Source organism: Nannospalax galili, unplaced genomic scaffold (genome assembly GCF_000622305.1).
Source record: "Nannospalax galili isolate Female #2095 unplaced genomic scaffold, S.galili_v1.0 scaffold154, whole genome shotgun sequence".
In the NCBI taxonomy this organism is placed as follows: Eukaryota; Metazoa; Chordata; class Mammalia; order Rodentia; family Spalacidae; genus Nannospalax; species Nannospalax galili.
This window is the reverse complement of record NW_008335281.1, coordinates 891,995-909,931: the sequence shown is the minus strand read 5'-3', so window position 1 is coordinate 909,931 and position 17,937 is coordinate 891,995. Positions and strand designations below refer to the sequence as shown.

At 45.7% G+C, this 17,937-nt stretch overlaps 1 protein-coding gene across 1 annotated transcript; it reads right to left on the bottom strand.

The window, feature by feature from the left end:
• Positions 1-13,590: 13,590 nt before the first annotated feature.
• On the bottom strand, positions 13,591-14,377 carry Sf3b5 (splicing factor 3b subunit 5). The gene has a single exon (XM_008829810.3). The coding sequence runs from the start codon at positions 14,231-14,233 to the stop codon at positions 13,973-13,975; it is 261 nt and encodes an 86-aa protein (XP_008828032.1). The 5' UTR covers positions 14,234-14,377; the 3' UTR covers positions 13,591-13,972.
• Between the last annotated feature and the right edge of the window lie 3,560 nt (positions 14,378-17,937).

The window sequence follows — 17,937 nt, the reverse complement described above, 5'->3', positions numbered from 1 at the left end:
GGCAGGGGAAAGCAGATCTCTATAAGGTCCAGGCCAGCCTGGTCAACATAGTAAGTTCCAGACCAGCTGAGGCTACAGAAGACCCTGTCTCAAAAACAAACAAAACAGTTGAAATTATTTCAGTATTTTTTCTCCATATTAGATCTACTTCTGTAGCTGAGATTTGGACTTTGCAGCTAGAAAGACCTGGTTCAATCCAGGCTTAGTTGTTCATCATCATCATCATCATCATCATCATCATCATCACCATCATCATCCAGTCTTAGCTAATAATAATGATCCAGGCTTAGCTAGTAATAACAGTAAAATAAAATAATCCAGGCTTAGCTAGTAAGTGGTGACTTTGGGTAAATTAATTTTTAAAACCTCTTTTAGATGTTTCCGTACCTCCTAAAGATTATGTAAGATGCTCAGCATACCATGGAAGTTCTCAGCTGTGATTGCTTGATCTCAATGATCTGCTTTCTCTGATGTTGCCTGTCTTGCTGAGACTGAAGAATGACTGAGTTAACAGTAGATTATCTGAACTAAGCCCTATCTTGCCATATTGAACACCTTGGGACATGCCAGACACTGTTAATAGACATTTAAAATACCTCAGTTAATAAAACAGACCAAAATGTTTGACTCTGTGTAATTTAACAACACAAACCCTGGTGTAGGGAGGCCTTTCTCAAGTAGCTAGGTTCCTCCCCAGTTTTTACAGTTTAGCACATCTGCCATCTACACTACACGTCCAGTCCTTCCCTGTCTCTCCAATGCAAGCTGTCATCTCTCTTGGTTTATTGCTGCAGACTCCAAATCGGGAGAGAGGTTCACTTGTACAACAATTTGTATACCTTTTTCAAGTTTCATAAGATGGTGATTCACAGTCTAACGCCTACTCTTTAGGTAAAAGGGGGAAATGCATTAGTGTTGACACTTTAATTTTGAACACTTACAACCCATTTTCTTTCATTTTGCCTGTCTATTCTCAACACAGCATCCACAGGGATTCTCCAAAGTAGCAATTTAATAGCTTTCCTGAAGTGATGGCCCATTTCACTTGTTTTTGAGAATATTTCTGCCAAATACTCAAGTAGCTATTATTTAATCTACTGTCAATCACTCAGTAAAAATAGTGGGAAAGGCATTTGAAGGAATCTGTAAAGTCAAGATTATCCTCATAATAACATCATGATTTTATTAACGTTTTTCACTGTTAATATTTGCACAGGTGGTACAAAAACAGCGGTGATAAAACTATTAGCAGCCGCGAATATTACTGAAACAGGGCAGCACATCAAATGACACCAGTAATCAGTGTACTCTGCCACTCCTGCTTAATAAAAATACAGCAAGTAAAACTCAGTTTCATGTTTCACTTAAAAATGTTCTTGCTGGGGGCCTGGAAAGATGGCTCAGCAGTTATGAACACTGGTTGTTCTTGCAAAAGACCTGGGTTTGAATCCCAGTACCCACATGGCAGCTAACAACTGTCCAAAACTCCAGTCCCAGGGGATCCGACAGCCTCTTCTGACCTCCTCAGGCATTGCACAGGTGCACTTACCTACGTGCAGGTAATACACACATACACATAAAATTAAAAAATAAATAAAATTTTTTAAAGAGTTAAAAAAAATGTTCTTGCTGAAAGGCAGGTATGGGGACACAGGCCTGCAATCCCAGCATTCAAGAGGCTAAGGCAAGAAAATAAGTTGGAGGTAGCTGAAACCATCCTGGGTTATCTAGAAGCCATCCTGGGCTATCCAGAAGTCCTTGATGATGCAATAAAATTGCTAACTTTCATTTTACGAAGTCTTAGCCCTTGAAGACCTGCTATGGGATGAAACTGGTAAGATGCATATTCTTGCTGTCTGTCTGTAAAGTGTACTGGTTTTGTCCAGGAAAAGCATGTATGCTTATTTGAGCTGGAAGGAGAACTGCTTCTCTACTGGGACACTTCATTTTTCACAAGAAAGAACAAACTATGGTTTCGTTGTTCTGGATATTTCCATAGTGCCAGGGACCAAGCACACTAGACAAGCACACTCTACCACCGAGCCACATCCCCACTATAGCTTTCACACTTGGGCATTTGGCAGATCTGTTCTTGAAAATGAACCAGTGGGCCTGGCACTTAAAGGAAAATGACATATTTACTACCAGCAACAATTCAAGCTTTCAAACAAAAGTTGAAACTTCTAGAAAACGGCATTGGGAATTTTTTAGCTTCTCAATACTATAATACTTTCCTGATGAGATAGGGGTGATATTAATGAATCTGACCTTTTTTATACGTACAAGTATGTCAGCATCTGAAAGGGCTATATTACTCAGTGAGCTAATACTTTTCCCAAACAACTGATAAGAGGTATTCTGATGTCTGGATAAAAAGGGTTCAGATTCATAGTTCAAAATAGGTGACTGAACTTTTTAATGTATGTTTTTATTGAATTTTTGTGGATTTCATACATCTTAATCATATTTAGACCCCCTCAGTATCTGCAATCACCCCCATAGCCTACCCACTGGATTTCCATTCTGTCATATATGTCAAGGCCTATTGAGTCAAATTTATGTACCCAGATGTCCTTAGGTGTGAGTTCATCCACCGGAGCCTGTTCAGCCTATCTAGTATCACTCTCTTAAAGAAGATCAACTCTCTCTCACCAAGCAGTGATTAGCTGCCAATTTTTACTCAGCTAAGGTTGGGGTCCGCTGCCCATTTCCCCAATTCTATTGGTGGGTCTGATTGAGTTTGTGTGGGTCTTGTGCATGCTGTTACCACTGCTATAAGTTCCCAGAAGCCTGGAAGACTACTTCCTTTCCTTTCCCTCTGTTCTTTTACAATCTTTCTGGTCCCTCTTAGGCAGTGGTCCCTGAATTCTGTATAGGTGAAGTTTAATCTAGGAGTCTTATCCAGGGACACACACTCTGCAGTCTCTTACTCTCTGTACTTTGGCCAGTTGTGGCCTTCTGTGTTCATTACCCTCTGTTGCTTATGGAAAAGTTCACTGGTGAGAGTTGAGAGATGCATTAGTACTGTCTCTAGCCTGTTCTGCTATGTTCCATGCGTCTTAGGTGTAGAGGTTCCATTGTAGATACATCACTTAGGGCTGGGTATCTCATAGACACTTATTCTCTGTGTGTGGAACTCTGTATGTGAGCACATATCCTGATGTAACCACACGAGCCGGGAAAATGGAAAGGAACCATGGAAGTAAAGGGAAAGAAAAGAGCCCAAGAATAGGAGACAAGTAGGAAAAGGGGAGTATTTAACTGGGAAGGAGGAGAGAAGGTTATACAAGGATCCATGAGGGTAAAGGGGAAGGTGCTCAAGAGAGGAGAGGATAATAGGAGACAGGTATTATCAAGGGGGAAATGAAAGCACTTTAACTGGGGAGGTAGGAAGGAGGGTTAGACAGAGGGAAAGAAGAGATAAATAAAGCTTAATGTGAAAAACCAGAGGGGAAATGTATTAATTCAAAAGCCTATTGAATTATACACATACAATATCTGCACATGAGTGCATGTGTATAGATGAAGGCTATATAACAAGAAACACGGTACCAGATAAGAGAAACCTCCCTTTAATTTGTTGGTCAGGGTAGTCCAAGAGACTCCCCAAATAGCATAGGCTGTTGCCACAGCCCTTGATTACCATCCAGATCTTGAAGGTAAGACCCTATTGCTGAAGACAGGACATAGCTCGGACATAGGACTTGGAGTGATTGAGTTGGAGCTGACCTGGAAGCCTCCTCTTTGAACACTAGCGCTCATAGTTTTAGAGGATACTATGCAAGCTGCTAAGGGAGAAAAATCAATGTTCCAACCCCAGCTTTAAAGCCTTATAACCACAACAGTGACAGGTACAGCAAACTGTATCGGTACAGTAGTAGCACTTTTATCTTGGAGGTAATCAGCAGCTATCTAATTGGACTGATCAATGGGATAAACACTCATGTGTGGCACTGTAAATATAGCCAAGTATACATGACTGGAGAGGTCACAGATCCTAGAGAAAAACCCTATGTCTGTCACATCCCAAGACAAATGTAATTTCTTAACGTATGCTAAATATGGATCCTTATATTTACAGACAAGTATAACAGTCACCACTCATCAAAGAAGCTTCTTTTTGCAACAGGTGAATGAATTTTAATGTAACAAGAATGTGACAGTTTTTATTGTCAACTTGACAGAACCTAGTATCACCTGGAAAAAGGAAACCTCAATTGAAAAGTGCTTCCATCAGACTGGCCTGTGTTCAGGCCTATGAGAGACTGCTTTGATGGGTGATTGATGTGGGTGAGCCCAGCCCACTGTGGGCAGCACCATCTCCAGGCGGGTGAGCCTAGGCTGTATAAGAAAGCTAGCTGAGTGTGAGCCCAACTATGAGCTAGTAAGCAGCCTTCCTCTGTGGTTTCTACTTCAGTTCCTGCCCTGACTTCCCTCGATGATGGACTGTGACCTGGAAGTGTAAGATGAAATTGTTATGGAAAGACCAGGTAGAGACCACTCTGAAGTGAGAAAAGAAATTTATTGGAAGATATGAGCTGCTGGACTGGCCTGTTCTCTCAGGAGAGAGAAAGCCAATGATTTCTTGTCACAGCAGGCTGGGTTTTATAGGATTTCTTTCTTTTGTGGGTAGAGGGTGGTGGAACTGTAGCAGGAAGGTGAGTCAGCAGCAGGCGCCTTGGTAGGGGGACGTCTCAGGTGTTTTTCAGTTGTCAGAAATGGAAAATTGATGTTATGATTAGGGTGCACTGTTAAAACAAAGATCAGGTGGTTCCTGAGAAACTAGGATGGTTTCATTTCTGATTCCTGGAATGTATGCCGCCTGCCAGGTTGTGCTCACCATGTTGCTGGTCAGTAGTGACTCCATCTTGGGGCCCAGTTCGGTCTAACATTCCAGCTTTTTGTTAGGGATAAGGGGTGGCACTTTGCTTCTGTAGCTGCTTCCTGCTGAGCGGGGTCATTGGTAAATCTCTCAAGAGATGCTGGATTTGGTGGTCTGCTGGTCCCCTGGAGTCCAGAGAGTTGGTTCTGAGGTGGCTAGAGGCTGGTAAGAAATAGAAGTAGGACAAGTGAGTAGAGGTTGATTAAAGTTTGGTGTGTGAGTTGGGTCACTTGGTTCTGTATACATTTTAGGAGGCAAGGAACTAAAAGGAGGAGAAGAATTCATGTTAGAGGGCCCACTGGGGGTTGAAGCCAAGGCCAAATGGATCCAAAGATATCCCAGGAGCTAGAAGAGGAAGTTGTTCCTCTTTTGAGTCATTTGGCTAGGGTTTGGAGGTTGTTTATCTCTAGTTCTACTTGTCCTGACTGGTTTACATAGTAGCAGCATTCCTATTTAGGAAAAGGCAGGTTCCCCTTTTTCCTGCTGTAATGAGATCCAAGGCCATCAGTTTTGAAGAACTATTGATGCCAAGGAGGTGAGTTGTTGTTGGAGTAAGACTGAGGACCTTAGATGTTCTCGTGAGCACTACATTTAGGTCTGAAGAAAGCCACTGGTAAGAGATCAGACTGTGTCCCAATCCTCCAGCAGCCAGTCATGTAGCCGCTCACGGAGGCAGCAAGGCTGACTCCCACCATGACTGGTAGGAAGACGGCGCTTTTTTGTAAATGGTGTTGGCATAATAAACAGGATGTTACTTCACCTTCCATAGAGAGAATAAGGTTAGGCACTAGGATAACCAGAACACAGGAGCCAGGGTGTCAGCTCGGGGAGATACAGGTATATAAAGTTGCACTGCACCAGAAGTAAATTCCAGCTGGAAGGGTGTGATTGTTTGAGACTGCAGAGTTTATAAAAGACTCAGGTCAGCACTGGGAGATATCTGTATGCCAGCAGTCAACATGTTCTGACGAGGAAAGGGAGATTGACATAAAGGATAAGGGGTCCCATGAGCGAGAAGAGTTGAGAGTGGAGGTAACATTAACCAGAGGGACAGCTGTGATGCACAGAGAAGTTAGAGGAGTGCAGAGTTAAGGATAGAAATCCATGATTGGGTAGTAAGAGAGAGATTATGTAGGAGTTTAGATGTGGTGAGGTTTGATAGGCAGGGGTTAAACAGGAAGTCCTTGAGTCTATGAGGAGAAAGGATGATTAGTTTCTATCCAAAAGTAAGTTCTGTGCTTCTTGGGCCAACAGGGCTGCCAAGGTGAGGGCACAAAAACATGGCTGCCAGCCCCTGATGGAGTATCCAGTTGTTTAGCTAGGTAGACTCCAGGGGCAAACAAGGGTCCCTTCATCTGTCCCAGGACTCCAAAAGCCACTCCCCTTTACTGTCGTATATAAAGTAAAGGGCTGGCTGAATTCTGGGAGAGCCAGGGCCAGAGCCTCCAGGAGGGCATCTCGTAAACAGGAGAAGGCACAGCTACTTCAAGCACTGGGTCTAAGGGCTCATGAGGGTCCCCCTGGGCAGCATCATAGAGCCTTAGAGAGAGGAGCAAAGTTGGGGATCCATGTTCAGAGGAATCCAGCAAAGCCAAGAAATGACAGGATTTCATTTTTAGAGGTAGGTAGGGCAAGAGAGTAAAGGTGCCCTTTTGTAATCTAGGGTGAGCTGACAGGAGGTGGGGATGAGGAGAGAGCAAAGGTATTTGCCCTGGGTGAGAGAGAGAGTTGGGCCTTAGTTGGAAAGATGCTATATCAATTAGAAAGAAAGTTAAGGAGGGAGTTTTTGTGTAACTTGGACAGGAAATGGGAGGGGAAGCAAAGAAGATCATCTACATACTGCAGCAACGTACTAGGTGAAAGGTCTAGGGAGCAGAATTGGTAGCCAGAGCTTGGCCAAAAAGGTGGGGGCTGTCTCTAAACCCCTGGGGTAGGACAGTCCAGGTGAGGGTGTAGGAGTCTGGGTGTAAGGTATAGGGAAGAAGGCAGCCTTCAGATCTAGGACAGTGACATGGGTGGTGGAGGAAGGGATGAGTGAAAAGAGTATGTGGGTTAAGGACTACAGGGTGGAGAGGAAGAACAGCATTAATGAGGTGAAGATACTGCACCGGTCCATAGGAGCCATTTGGCTGGATGACAGGGAGGATAGGAACATTACAGGGAGAGCGTGCATGACAGAGGAGGCCTGCTTTGAGGAGGCGAGTAAGAATAGGTTTAAGTCCCAGATGGTGCTTGATTGAGATGAGATACTGGGGTCGGCAGAGGAGGGTGGGTGTGCAGTGGAGAAGGCCTGCTCTGAAGAGGTGAGTTAAAATTGGTCTGGGTCTCAGGTGATGCCTGAGTGAAAAGGGATACTGGGGTCGGCAAGGGAAGGTGGTGGGGTCTTTAAGTGTGATATGGATAGGTGTGTGATGAGAGGCCAAAGCAGACGAGGAGGTGTCCCATACTTGAGGATGGACTGCAGAGGCAGGAAGAGGAAGGTTGTATTTAGTTACAAAGGAGGGAGCAGGATTGAGAATGAAAATGGTGTGGGAGTGGGGAACTAAAGAGAGGGAAAGATTTTGCATGAGGTCCTGACCCAAGAGAGGTGGGCTCACAAGGAAGGAATGGGAAAGGGGAACATCCCAAAGCGCGCAAGGGAGTGGTGCAGTAACTCGGGGAGGTTGGGGTTGGCTGTCTACACCCACCACAGAGACCTGTGAAGGGAAAGTTCTGCCACAGTAGGATGGCAGGACCTACCACGTGGATGAATGAGGTCACCCTACCTGCCAGCTGGACTGTGACCCTGGGCTTCTCCATCATGACGTGGAGATAATTGCCAAGAGCTGAGTTCTCAGGGCACCCTCAGTCTTCGGTTGCCAGGTCCAGTAAGTCACCAAGAGGTCCCTGTAGAGTTTGGAGGGAAGGGACTGGCTACCTTGACAAGGCAGGGAGGGACAGTCAACCTTCCAGCGTCCTCTGATTCCAGAGTGGGGACAGGTCCTGGTGGAGGTCATGAAGAAGGGTAGGCTTTGGCCCAGGGTCCAGTGTTGCCACACCTGAAGCAGGATTCTGGAGGCTGTTGTTGAGGCCCTAGAGTCTTCTATCAATTCTTTCCTGTTCCTCTCCACCATTAAAAACCTTAAATGCCATTTCCAGAAGGTCTCCCTGAGGGGTCTGAGGGCCCTTTTCAAGTCCCTTAAGCTTTCTACAAATATCTGGGGCAGACTGAGCTATGAAGTGGGAGTTGAAAAACAGAATACCCTCTGGAGAGTTAGGATCTAAGTAGATATGCTGAAGGAGTGTCTCAGTCAAGCATCCCAGAAACCCCACGGGGTTTTCAGTGGAGCCCTAGGTAATGGTGCACAGTTTGTCAAAATCAACTACCTGTGAGCAGCCCACTGATAGCCTGCCAGGAGGCAGATAACCTTCTGGTCCCCTTGCTTTTCTACCAAGGGAAGGAGGGGTTGGGGTCACCAGAAGTGGGGGCAGGGACTTGGTATATCCCCTTGGGGGTCCTCTCTAGGGACCACTGCCGATCCCACAGGGTAGGTAGGGTCTGTAACATGAACCTTGTCAGCATGGGCCTGGGCAGCAACCCAGACACATTCTCACTCATCAGGGATTAAAGTAGTGGAAAGAATAACATAAATATCATGCCAGGTAAGGTCCTAAAGTTTGGATAAGGTAGTAGACCAGATCCCTGGAGAAGGAGCCTAAGGTTGAATTTGGGAGAGATCATAGTAAAAGGGATGTGGATACGAATAATTGTGCACTGAGCTGTAGGCAGGGATGGAGCAGGTGGATCAGCGGGAGTGGGGACCTGAGTGGGAGGTGGAGGGGCTGTGGCTGTGGACAGGTTCAAGTAGTCAAAGGCTTGAGAATCAAGAGCAGACTGGTAAAGCAGGGGACTGAGTTTAGACAAGCAGTTGTTTGACAGGGTTTTAGCTAAAAGGACTTCCTGGGTGTGGCAGTGACACAGAGGAAAAAAGAAAGCAAGCTTGAACCCAGGGTACTTCAGACCACTTTCCCATGCAATGGCAGAAATGGTCAAGGTAAGTAAGAATTTGAAAATCAAACGTGCCATTTTCCGGCCATAAGGACCAACTGTCCAGTTTATACTGTGGCCAAGCCATGTTTCAGTTAAAAATTAAACAGGGAGGCTTAATATTGCCTTGGAGTCCCAGAGGTTTCGGATTCTTAAGGAGACAGGCTAGAGGAGTGATGGGGACAGTTTTGGAAAAGGAAGTGAGATCCGTCTTCTCGGTGCTGACCATGAGGGGGCAGCGGTGAGAAGTCCCACTAGGAAAGCCAGAACAAGAAAGAAAGTGAGAATGGAGCTGCAGGAGGAAGAGAGAAAGAGGCGGGAGTGTCCTGGGTACCAATGAGCTAGAGCCAAAGGGCGTCCCGCAAGGCTCAGGACACGCGGGAGGGAGCGAGACCCAAGGTGCTGAGAAGGCGGCCCTTGTCTAAGTCAGGGAGCCCGCTGGGGGCCAGCCTGGCGTGCCAGCACAGGGTTAGAGAGAGCAAGCAAAGCCCGATCTTTGGTTAGAGAGCAAGGCCAACCCTGATCTTTGGACGCTTACCAAAGGGCAAAGGAAAGAGGAAGTAGGACATCCAGAGGCTAGGCTGAATTGTGGTGGGCAAGGAGCCCGTATCGGGTAGTCTAGTCTGAGGCCATCAGACGGTGTGGACAGCAGCTCAGTCGTCAGGTCAGGGAAGGAGATTCCGTGGTCCAGAAAGGGGCCTGGGATGCACCAGCTGTTAGCTTCATGAAAAGACTAGGACCACTAGATACCACTCTGAGGTGAGAAAAGAAATTTTTTGGAAGGGACGAGCTGGGTTTTATAGGATTTCTTTCTTCTGTGGGTAGGGAGTGGTGGGACTGTAGCAGGAAGGTGAGTCAGTAGCAGGTGGGGGGACATCTCAGGTGTTTTTCAGTTGTCTGCAATGGAAAATTGTTATGATTTGGGTGCACTGTTAAAGGTCAGGTGGTTACTGAGAAACTAGGATGGTTTGGTTTCTGTTTCCCTGAATGCTGCTAGCCAAGTTGTGCTCACTATGTTGCTGGTCAGTAGTGACTACATTTTGGGGGCCCAGTTCAGTCCAACAGAAACAAACCCCTTTTCTTGCCCAAGTTGCTTTTCGTCAAGTGTTTTATCACATCAAAAAAAAAAAAAAAAGTTAACTAGAACAAAGAACATAAAGTTCATTGACCTAGTTTCAGATTCCATATTTTTTATTTTTGGTCTTTTTGAAATAAGGTCTCCCTACAGCCCCAGGTGGCCTGTAATTCACAATGTAAACCATGCTGGCCTGGGTCACATAGAGATCTGTCTGCCTCCACCTCACAGAGTGCTGGGATTAAAGATGTGTGCCACCACACTCAGCTGTAATTTACATTTTTTTTTGTTTGGTTTTTGTGTCTTTTTGAGATAGGGTCTCCCTGTAGTCCCAGCTGACCTGAACTCACGATGTAGACCAGGCTGGCCTTGAACTCATAGAGATCCACCTGCCTCTGCCTTCCGAGTGCTGGGACTAAAGGTGTGCTGGCACTTTACATTTTTTTAAAGAAACTACCAATACCCAGCTGTAATTTACATTTTTAAAGAAACTACCAAAGTCCAGTTATAATTCACATTTTTAAAGAAACTACTAATGCCCAGCTGTAATTTTCATTTTAGAAACTAACAGCCGGGCGTGGTAGTGCATGGCTTTAGTCCCAGCACTCGGGAGGCAGAGGCAGGCAGATCTCTGTGAGTTCAAGGCCAGCCTGGTCTACATAGTGAGTTCCAGGACAGCTGGGGCTACAGGGAGACCCTTTCTCAAAAAGACAAAAAAAAAAAAAAAAAGAAAAAAAAAAGAAAAGAAACTAACAATGTTGGATCTTCCTAAAGTATCAACAAAAATACACACAATTATTTGAAGAGGCTAAATATCCCTCCTATACTACATACTATGAAAAATTGAACTCTGGGGGGCTGGTTAGATGGATCAGCTGACCTGAGTTCCATCCCCAGGATCCACATGGTGGAAGGAGAGAACACACTCCTATAAGATGTCCTCTGACCTCCACAAACATGCATACACACACAAATAAGACTCAGTGGTAAGAGCACTCGCTTAGCATGCCGAAGGCCTTGGTCTATTTCCAGCAGCAAAATTAATTTAAAAATAAGTATTTTCTAAAAACAGTTCAACCAAAACTTCACACCCCAACAGTTTAAATGTAGATTTGAGAATCCAGCTGACTTCTATAAAGCCCAGATATTGAAAACATATGTATTTAAAAAGGTATTGTAAGCCAGGTGTGGGGGCACACATCTTTGATCCCAGCACTTGGGAGGCAGAGGCAGGCAGATCTCTGTGAGTTCGAGGCCAGCCTGATCTCCATAGTGAATCCAGGACAGCTGGGGCTACAGGGAGACCCTGTCTCAAAAAGACCAAAAAAGAAAGCTATTGTAAATATTTTTTTTTAAAAAGGGGGGAGCTGGAGAGATGGGTCAGCTGTTAAGAACACCAGTTGTTCTTGCAGAAGACCCAGGTTCAAATTCCAGCACCCACATGGCAGCTAACAACTGTCCATAACTCCATTTCCAGGGGATCTGATGGCCTCTTCTGTCCTCTGCGGGCATTGCACGACATGGGTGCACTTACCTACATGCAGGCAATACACACATACACATAAAATAAAAATAAATACAATTTTTAAAAAGCTATTGTATTTTTGTAAATTATTGCATTTTTGAAATTTATTTTTCATTAAAATATCACACATCATTGACCGTTAGCCCAAAGGAATTAAAGATGTCTAGCTGTCTAATATGTTTTTCACATTGACCCATTTTAGAATAGTCTTTTGTCAAATGTTTGTCAAATGTTACAACCTGAAATTTTTCCCTTTTTCTTCTGTTTAAAACTCTATCAAGGAGCTGGAGAGATGGCTCAGTGGTTTAGAGCACTGACTGCTATTGCAGAGGACCCATGTTCAACTCCCAGCACCCACGTGGGAGTTAACAACCATCCTAACTACAGTTCCAAGGGATCCAACACCCTCTTCTGACCTCTAAGGGTACTGCATGAGGCAGATGCACTTATGTACATGAAAACAGTAACACATAAACTAAACACAAATTAAAAAAAAAAAAAACTGTATTAAATAAGGGCTGGAGACATGGCCGAGCAGTTAAGAGCATGGCTGCTCTTTCAGAGGACCTGGGTTCAAGTCCCAGCACCTACATGGCAGCTAACAACCATCTATAACTCCAGTTCCAGGGGATCCAACACTCTCTTCTGACTGCTACAGGCACTGCACAGCACAGGTGCACTTTCACACATATAGGCAACGCACTCATACACAGAAAATAAAATCAATAAATAAAATACTAAAAAACTGTATCAAGTGGCATGGCACCCGCCTTTAAAATTCCAGCACTCAGCAGAGGCAGCCGGATCTCTGAGTTTAAGGTCAGCCTGGTCTACATAGCCAATTCCAGGCCAGCTGGGACTACAGGGAGACTCTGTCTCAAAAAAAGACACCCCCCCCAAAAAAAATCCCAACTCTACCAAGTAATTCTAACATAGTGTTGTTTAATATGTTAAGTTGTATTGCTGCACAGAAAATATGGTTTAAACGATTTTAAATGTTATTATGCAATGTTTCTGTGTGTGTGTTGTGTAGGTGTAAGTGTGCACAGGTGTGGATCCATGCGCACTGGAGGCCAGAAGACAACTGGTGGTCTACCCAATCACGTGCCTCTTCATTCTTGAGATAGGGTTTGTCCCAGCCTAGAGCTAAGCTAGCAACCAGCAAGCCCCAGTGATCCTATCTCCATCCCTCCAAAATGCTGGGGCTAGCTTTTCACAAGGGTGATGAGAATTTGAATTCAGGTCCCCATATTTGCACAAGCGATTTCCTGCTGAGTCACTTTCCCCAACCCCATATTGTTTTTAAACGAACTAAAGAAGTGTAATACTAAGTTTTAATTTCTCCTCTGCTGAAAGCCAACAGCTATAACCCACATAAAGACTCTTGGGGAATCTTCAATAATTTCTAAGTATAATGAATTCCAAGGCCAAAATGATTGGGAATCATCCTAAAATGCACATCTGCTTAAAAACCTTCCAGTGGTTCTTTTCCCCCGCCTCCCTCACTGGTCCCTGCTTTGGCCTGCCAGGCTCTACTTAGGTCCCTGTCCGGGTCCTCACCCCCTCCTCCAATAATCCCAGCATCTTCCCACTGTCAGGCCCACTGCACTGACAGTCCCCATTACAGGGAAAACAACTTCCTATTTTCTGCACGGCTATTTCTCTTAATTCCTCCGTCTTCGCGTCTCTGCATCCTCCAACCCTTTTGTCTACAGTTCGAGCTATGCCTCCCGCATCTAGTATGTGTAAATCCCCAAATCTCTGGAAAATGCATAGAACTCGGTTTGGGGGAACACTTGAGTCATCATTTTTCCATTTCTAAAAGCACACCCAGTTTCCCAAGACAAAGAGAGGGTGACACCCAAAGTGAGGCGAGGCCAATTAGAAATGGGAGGGAAGGCACTGCAGGCCTGACGACTTCTTTTGGGAAGTCGGGGTGAGAAGAATGTTCTAAAGCTGCGTATGGTGGATCTGGAGCTGTACTGTCGCCCGCGGTTCCTATTCACACTCTCACAAAACCTTGGTCCACAGAACCCTCCCCGAGGCCCTGCACCGAACCACAAGCAGTTCACACCAAGAGATAAGACAACTTCTAAACTTTATGAAAAAACGTTATCAACTATAGAAAAACTGCGTCTACACCCCGCCTTCACGCCCGCGTCCATTTTCTCCTGGCCGGCTGGAGGACCTCTCCATCCGCTCAGTTCTCAGGGGTCCCAGGGGTCCGAGCGGTCTCTCGATGATCAGAACGGTCCACAAGCAAGCAGGTCAGGTGAGGCACACCTGGCAAGGACTTCTGCACACGGAATCCTCGAGAAGCAGGCGCCGTGGGGAATCGGTGCACCGATGGCAGGCTGGAGAAAGTTCGAGAACAGGAGCCACGGAACAAGGAACATTCGAGAACGGGAGCCACGGAGCCACGGTGCACCGGCGGCAGGCGGGGGAAGGCCGGGCACCGGCGGCTCAGTTCTCCTCCGGCTTGTCGGCCGGCGGCCCACAGGGCTGCAGCATCTTCTCCATCAGGTTGAAGCGCACGCGAGCTTTGCTCTCATTCTCTGCTATGGCGAAGTAGTTGAGGAGGTCGAAGTGGCCCATGTAGGAACAGTAAGAGTCCCGGTGCTGGTTCACCAGCCACTCCCACTTGGTGGTGTCGGCGTGGCCCGTGCCGATGTACTTGGACTGCAGATGCTCCAGCTGGCTGTGGATGGTGTAGCGGTCCGTCATCTCGTCGCCCTGCCGGGTGCTCCCAGAACACAGACCTCAGCCCACGAATCGCCTTTCAGCTTTCCCTCGGAACAGGAGCCGCTACAGGGAACCGCCGCTCAGCAGGCGCAGGAGAGTAACGTCACCGCGATGCTTGCGTACACGCAGCCACGGGTTTCTAGGCGGAAGCGGATGTGTATTCTGTCTCGGCACTGGAGTTGCAGAGGAGACTTGTGTCGCCCCTCCACCGAGCCCGCCCCCTTCGCAGAGCATTGCCTGATGGTCCGCTGTGTGACTCTGGGTCAGCCCGCTTCTGTACAGCGCGTTGCATGCTGGGACTTGTAGTCCAAGGAGTTGGTGTTTTCCCCGGACTTGTAGGCCTGATGGTGGACACGGAGGGGTAGCGTCGGAAGGCGGCTTGGGCTAGAGGAATGGGAAGCCATAGTAGGCCTCAAGCGACCGGGAAAATGAACTTTTGTACCTAGAAGTTAGGTGGCACGGTCGTCTCCTCACAACCAGATCACACTTGGCTTCAACATTATCTCTTAGGAGGTGGGGGTGGGGGTAGTTTTTTTCAGCCCCAGCAGGGCCTCCTGGGTGATCAGTGTCAGCACTGCTGGCCCCACGTGGCTCTTTCATCAGCTCGTTGCTGTCTGCATCTGAATTGATACTCAGGCTACAACTCTTCGCCAGCCGGCCCCCAGCTCTGAGCTCCCCAGTTCGCAGTGCAAACTGTTCCCACTTTCTGTACTTGGCAGTGCCTCTGTTCTGTCGCAAACAGCCTCCTTTAAAGCCACTCACAACCATCTCCTTGACCTCAAGTGTGGCCAAAGACAAGTGGAACCTCTCCTTCCTCTGCATCTATGTCTCTCTGCCTCATTACCCCTTGACTATTGGAGTTACCCAGGGAGAAACTGCTTGAGAAAAAGTTTCAATACTTAAATGATATCCGTTAATGATACACCTATAGCCTGGGGATTATAGTCTCAAAAAAAATTGTTTTTGATGACTGGGTAAAGAATTTTTACAGCCAACTTGAAGGAACTCTGCAAGACAACTTAAAAAGACTGTAGTTCTATTCTGTTTAAACTTTCCATAATAAGCGTCTGGTCTAAAATGTGAAGAATATAGCCGGGTGTGGTAGTGCACGCCTTTAATCCCAGCACTCGGGAGGCAGAGGCAGGAGGATCTCCAGGAGTTCAAGGCCAGCCTGGTCTCCACAGGGAATCCAGGCCAGCTAGGGCTACAAGGAGACCCTATCTCAGAAAGACCACACACACACACACAGAGTGAAGAATGTAAGACATACTGTTAAGGTTCAGATAGCCCCCCCCCCTCACCAACAGAGCCTCACAGACCTCAAAAGCCCCTGAGAAAAGGGAACCCAGTTGATAAGCATCCTGGTCTTTGAGAGAAACAGACTTTTCTCCACTGTTTGGCCAACACAGCAGGCTTCCCCTTTGATCTCTAAAGAGGACAGGTTTTAACAGTGTCTTCATGTTGTGTCCCCCCCTCCCAACTTAAAAAAAAATACATCTTCCTGCCTTCTTCAGGAAGCAGAAGCCTCCCCCTTTAAAAAGACCCCAGCTCACTGCATGGGTAGACATTTTATAAAAAGACTCCAGCTCACAACCAGTGGCAGACATTTTCCCTGCCGGGAAGGGAATCTGTCCCATGTGTTCCTTTGCTAATAAACTCTATTCCGAAGGAGTTTTATCTGTGTCCTGGTGCTTTCTCCTGATCAACAGGATTCATCCATAGGCTACTTTATCTATCACGTATGACACATTGCTTCCCCATCATGTTTGTTTCTGCTTTTTTTAAGAAGGCCTCAAATTCTGTTCACATACGTTAGACTTCGAAGTACAGTAATTATGGGCATGAGCCACCATGTCAGGCTTCCTTTGGCCAGTTGTGTTGTTTCCAACTTTATTGGTAATTTGTTTTAATTTTAATTATTAAAGAACTAGCACTCATTTATAAGCTTTAGGTTCACTGTGCTCAACACTGTCACTTGAGGATTTTATCCTAAGTTGAATCATCCCTGAGTCTCATTTTTGTCTTTTTTTTAATTATTGAAAAATTTAACACACATATATTAAGCTTTATTTAAATAATACTTTTTATATATTTCTGTGAAAGTTGCTTTTCCTCTAGTGAGCATCCGTGTTGATATGTAATTTCAATTCAGTTTTACTACTATGTAGGTCATCAAATTATACCATAGCATGTATACATATATATATATGTATATATACATATGGATTTCCCCCCATATTTTTGCTATTAGAAACAATGCTGGGGGAGGGAAAGGGTGCAGAAAGGGTGGTTGGATTTAGTTTATGTATGTTATATGCATGAATAGAAATGTACTTCATTAATATGTATAGTTAATAAAAGTTAATAAAAAATAAGAGGCTGAGGTGATTGCTCAGTCAGTAAAGTTCTTACTCCACAGGAGCGCCCGAGTTTGATTCCCCAGAACCAGCATTTGAAAAAGCAGGGCTATCCTGGCACATCTGTAAGCCCAATACCAGGGAGTCAGAGACACTTGGACCCCTGGGGCTCCATGGACAGCTGTTCTAGCGTTGGTTGTTACAGACCAATGAGAGAACACACCTCAACAAACAAGGCAGGTAGCACCTGAGGAACAGCTCCTAAGGCTGGCCTCTGACTCACACAGACTGGTGCTCATATGCACCTGCACACATGAGCACACACACAAAAAGAAGCAACGCAGGGAGTGTGTGTGTGTGTGTGTGTGTGTGTGTGTGTGTTGTGCAGGATGAGAGGGAGAACATGCTATGGTGCACCTGTGGAGGTCAGAAGGCAACTTTGGGGAATCAGTTCTCTCCTTCCACCTGTACCTGAGTTCCAGGGATTTAACTCAGGTCATTAGACTTGTGCTGCAAGCACCATTACCAGCTGAAACATCTCACCAGGCCCCACAATAAATATTCTTGTTCTCTAGATACCAGTATGACCGATCATTCACTGAATAGTATATTCTTTCCCCACTCGTCTTTAGTGCTTCTGTGATATGTTGACCAGTCTGTTGCTGGGCATTTTGTTCTATTCATCTCTTTCTGGATACCTTTACCAGAAATACAGGATCTGAGTTACTATTGTTTTAATAAATCTTGGTATCTGATAGGGTGAAAGCCCACTCACTTTTCTTCTTTCATAAATGCCTTAGCTACTCCTGGTCCTTTACTTTTTCTTTTTTAAATTTATTTTTGTTTCATGGGTATGAGTGTTTTGCCTGCATGTATGGATGTGCACCACATGTTTGCAGTGCCCACAGAGGCCTAAAGAGGGTTTTGGATCCCCTAGAACTGGAGTTAACCAATGGTTGTTAGCTGCCATATAGGAACTGAACCTTGGTCCTCTGCAAGAGCAGCCAGTGCTCTTAACTGCTGAGACATCTCTCCAACCCCATCCTTTGCTTTTTCTTATCACTTTAAGACTGTCAGTAGAATCCTCATGGAAATTCTGTCGCCACAGAGGCCTAAAGAGGGTTTTGGATCCCCTAGAACTGGAGTTAACCAATGGTTGTTAGCTGCCATATAGGAACTGAACCTTGGTCCTCTGCAAGAGCAGCCAGTGCTCTTAACTGCTGAGACATCTCTCCAACCCCATCCTTTGCTTTTTCTTATCACTTTAAGACTGTCAGTAGAATCCTCATGGAAATTCTGTCGGTAAAAATATAAAATGAAAATTGGTAT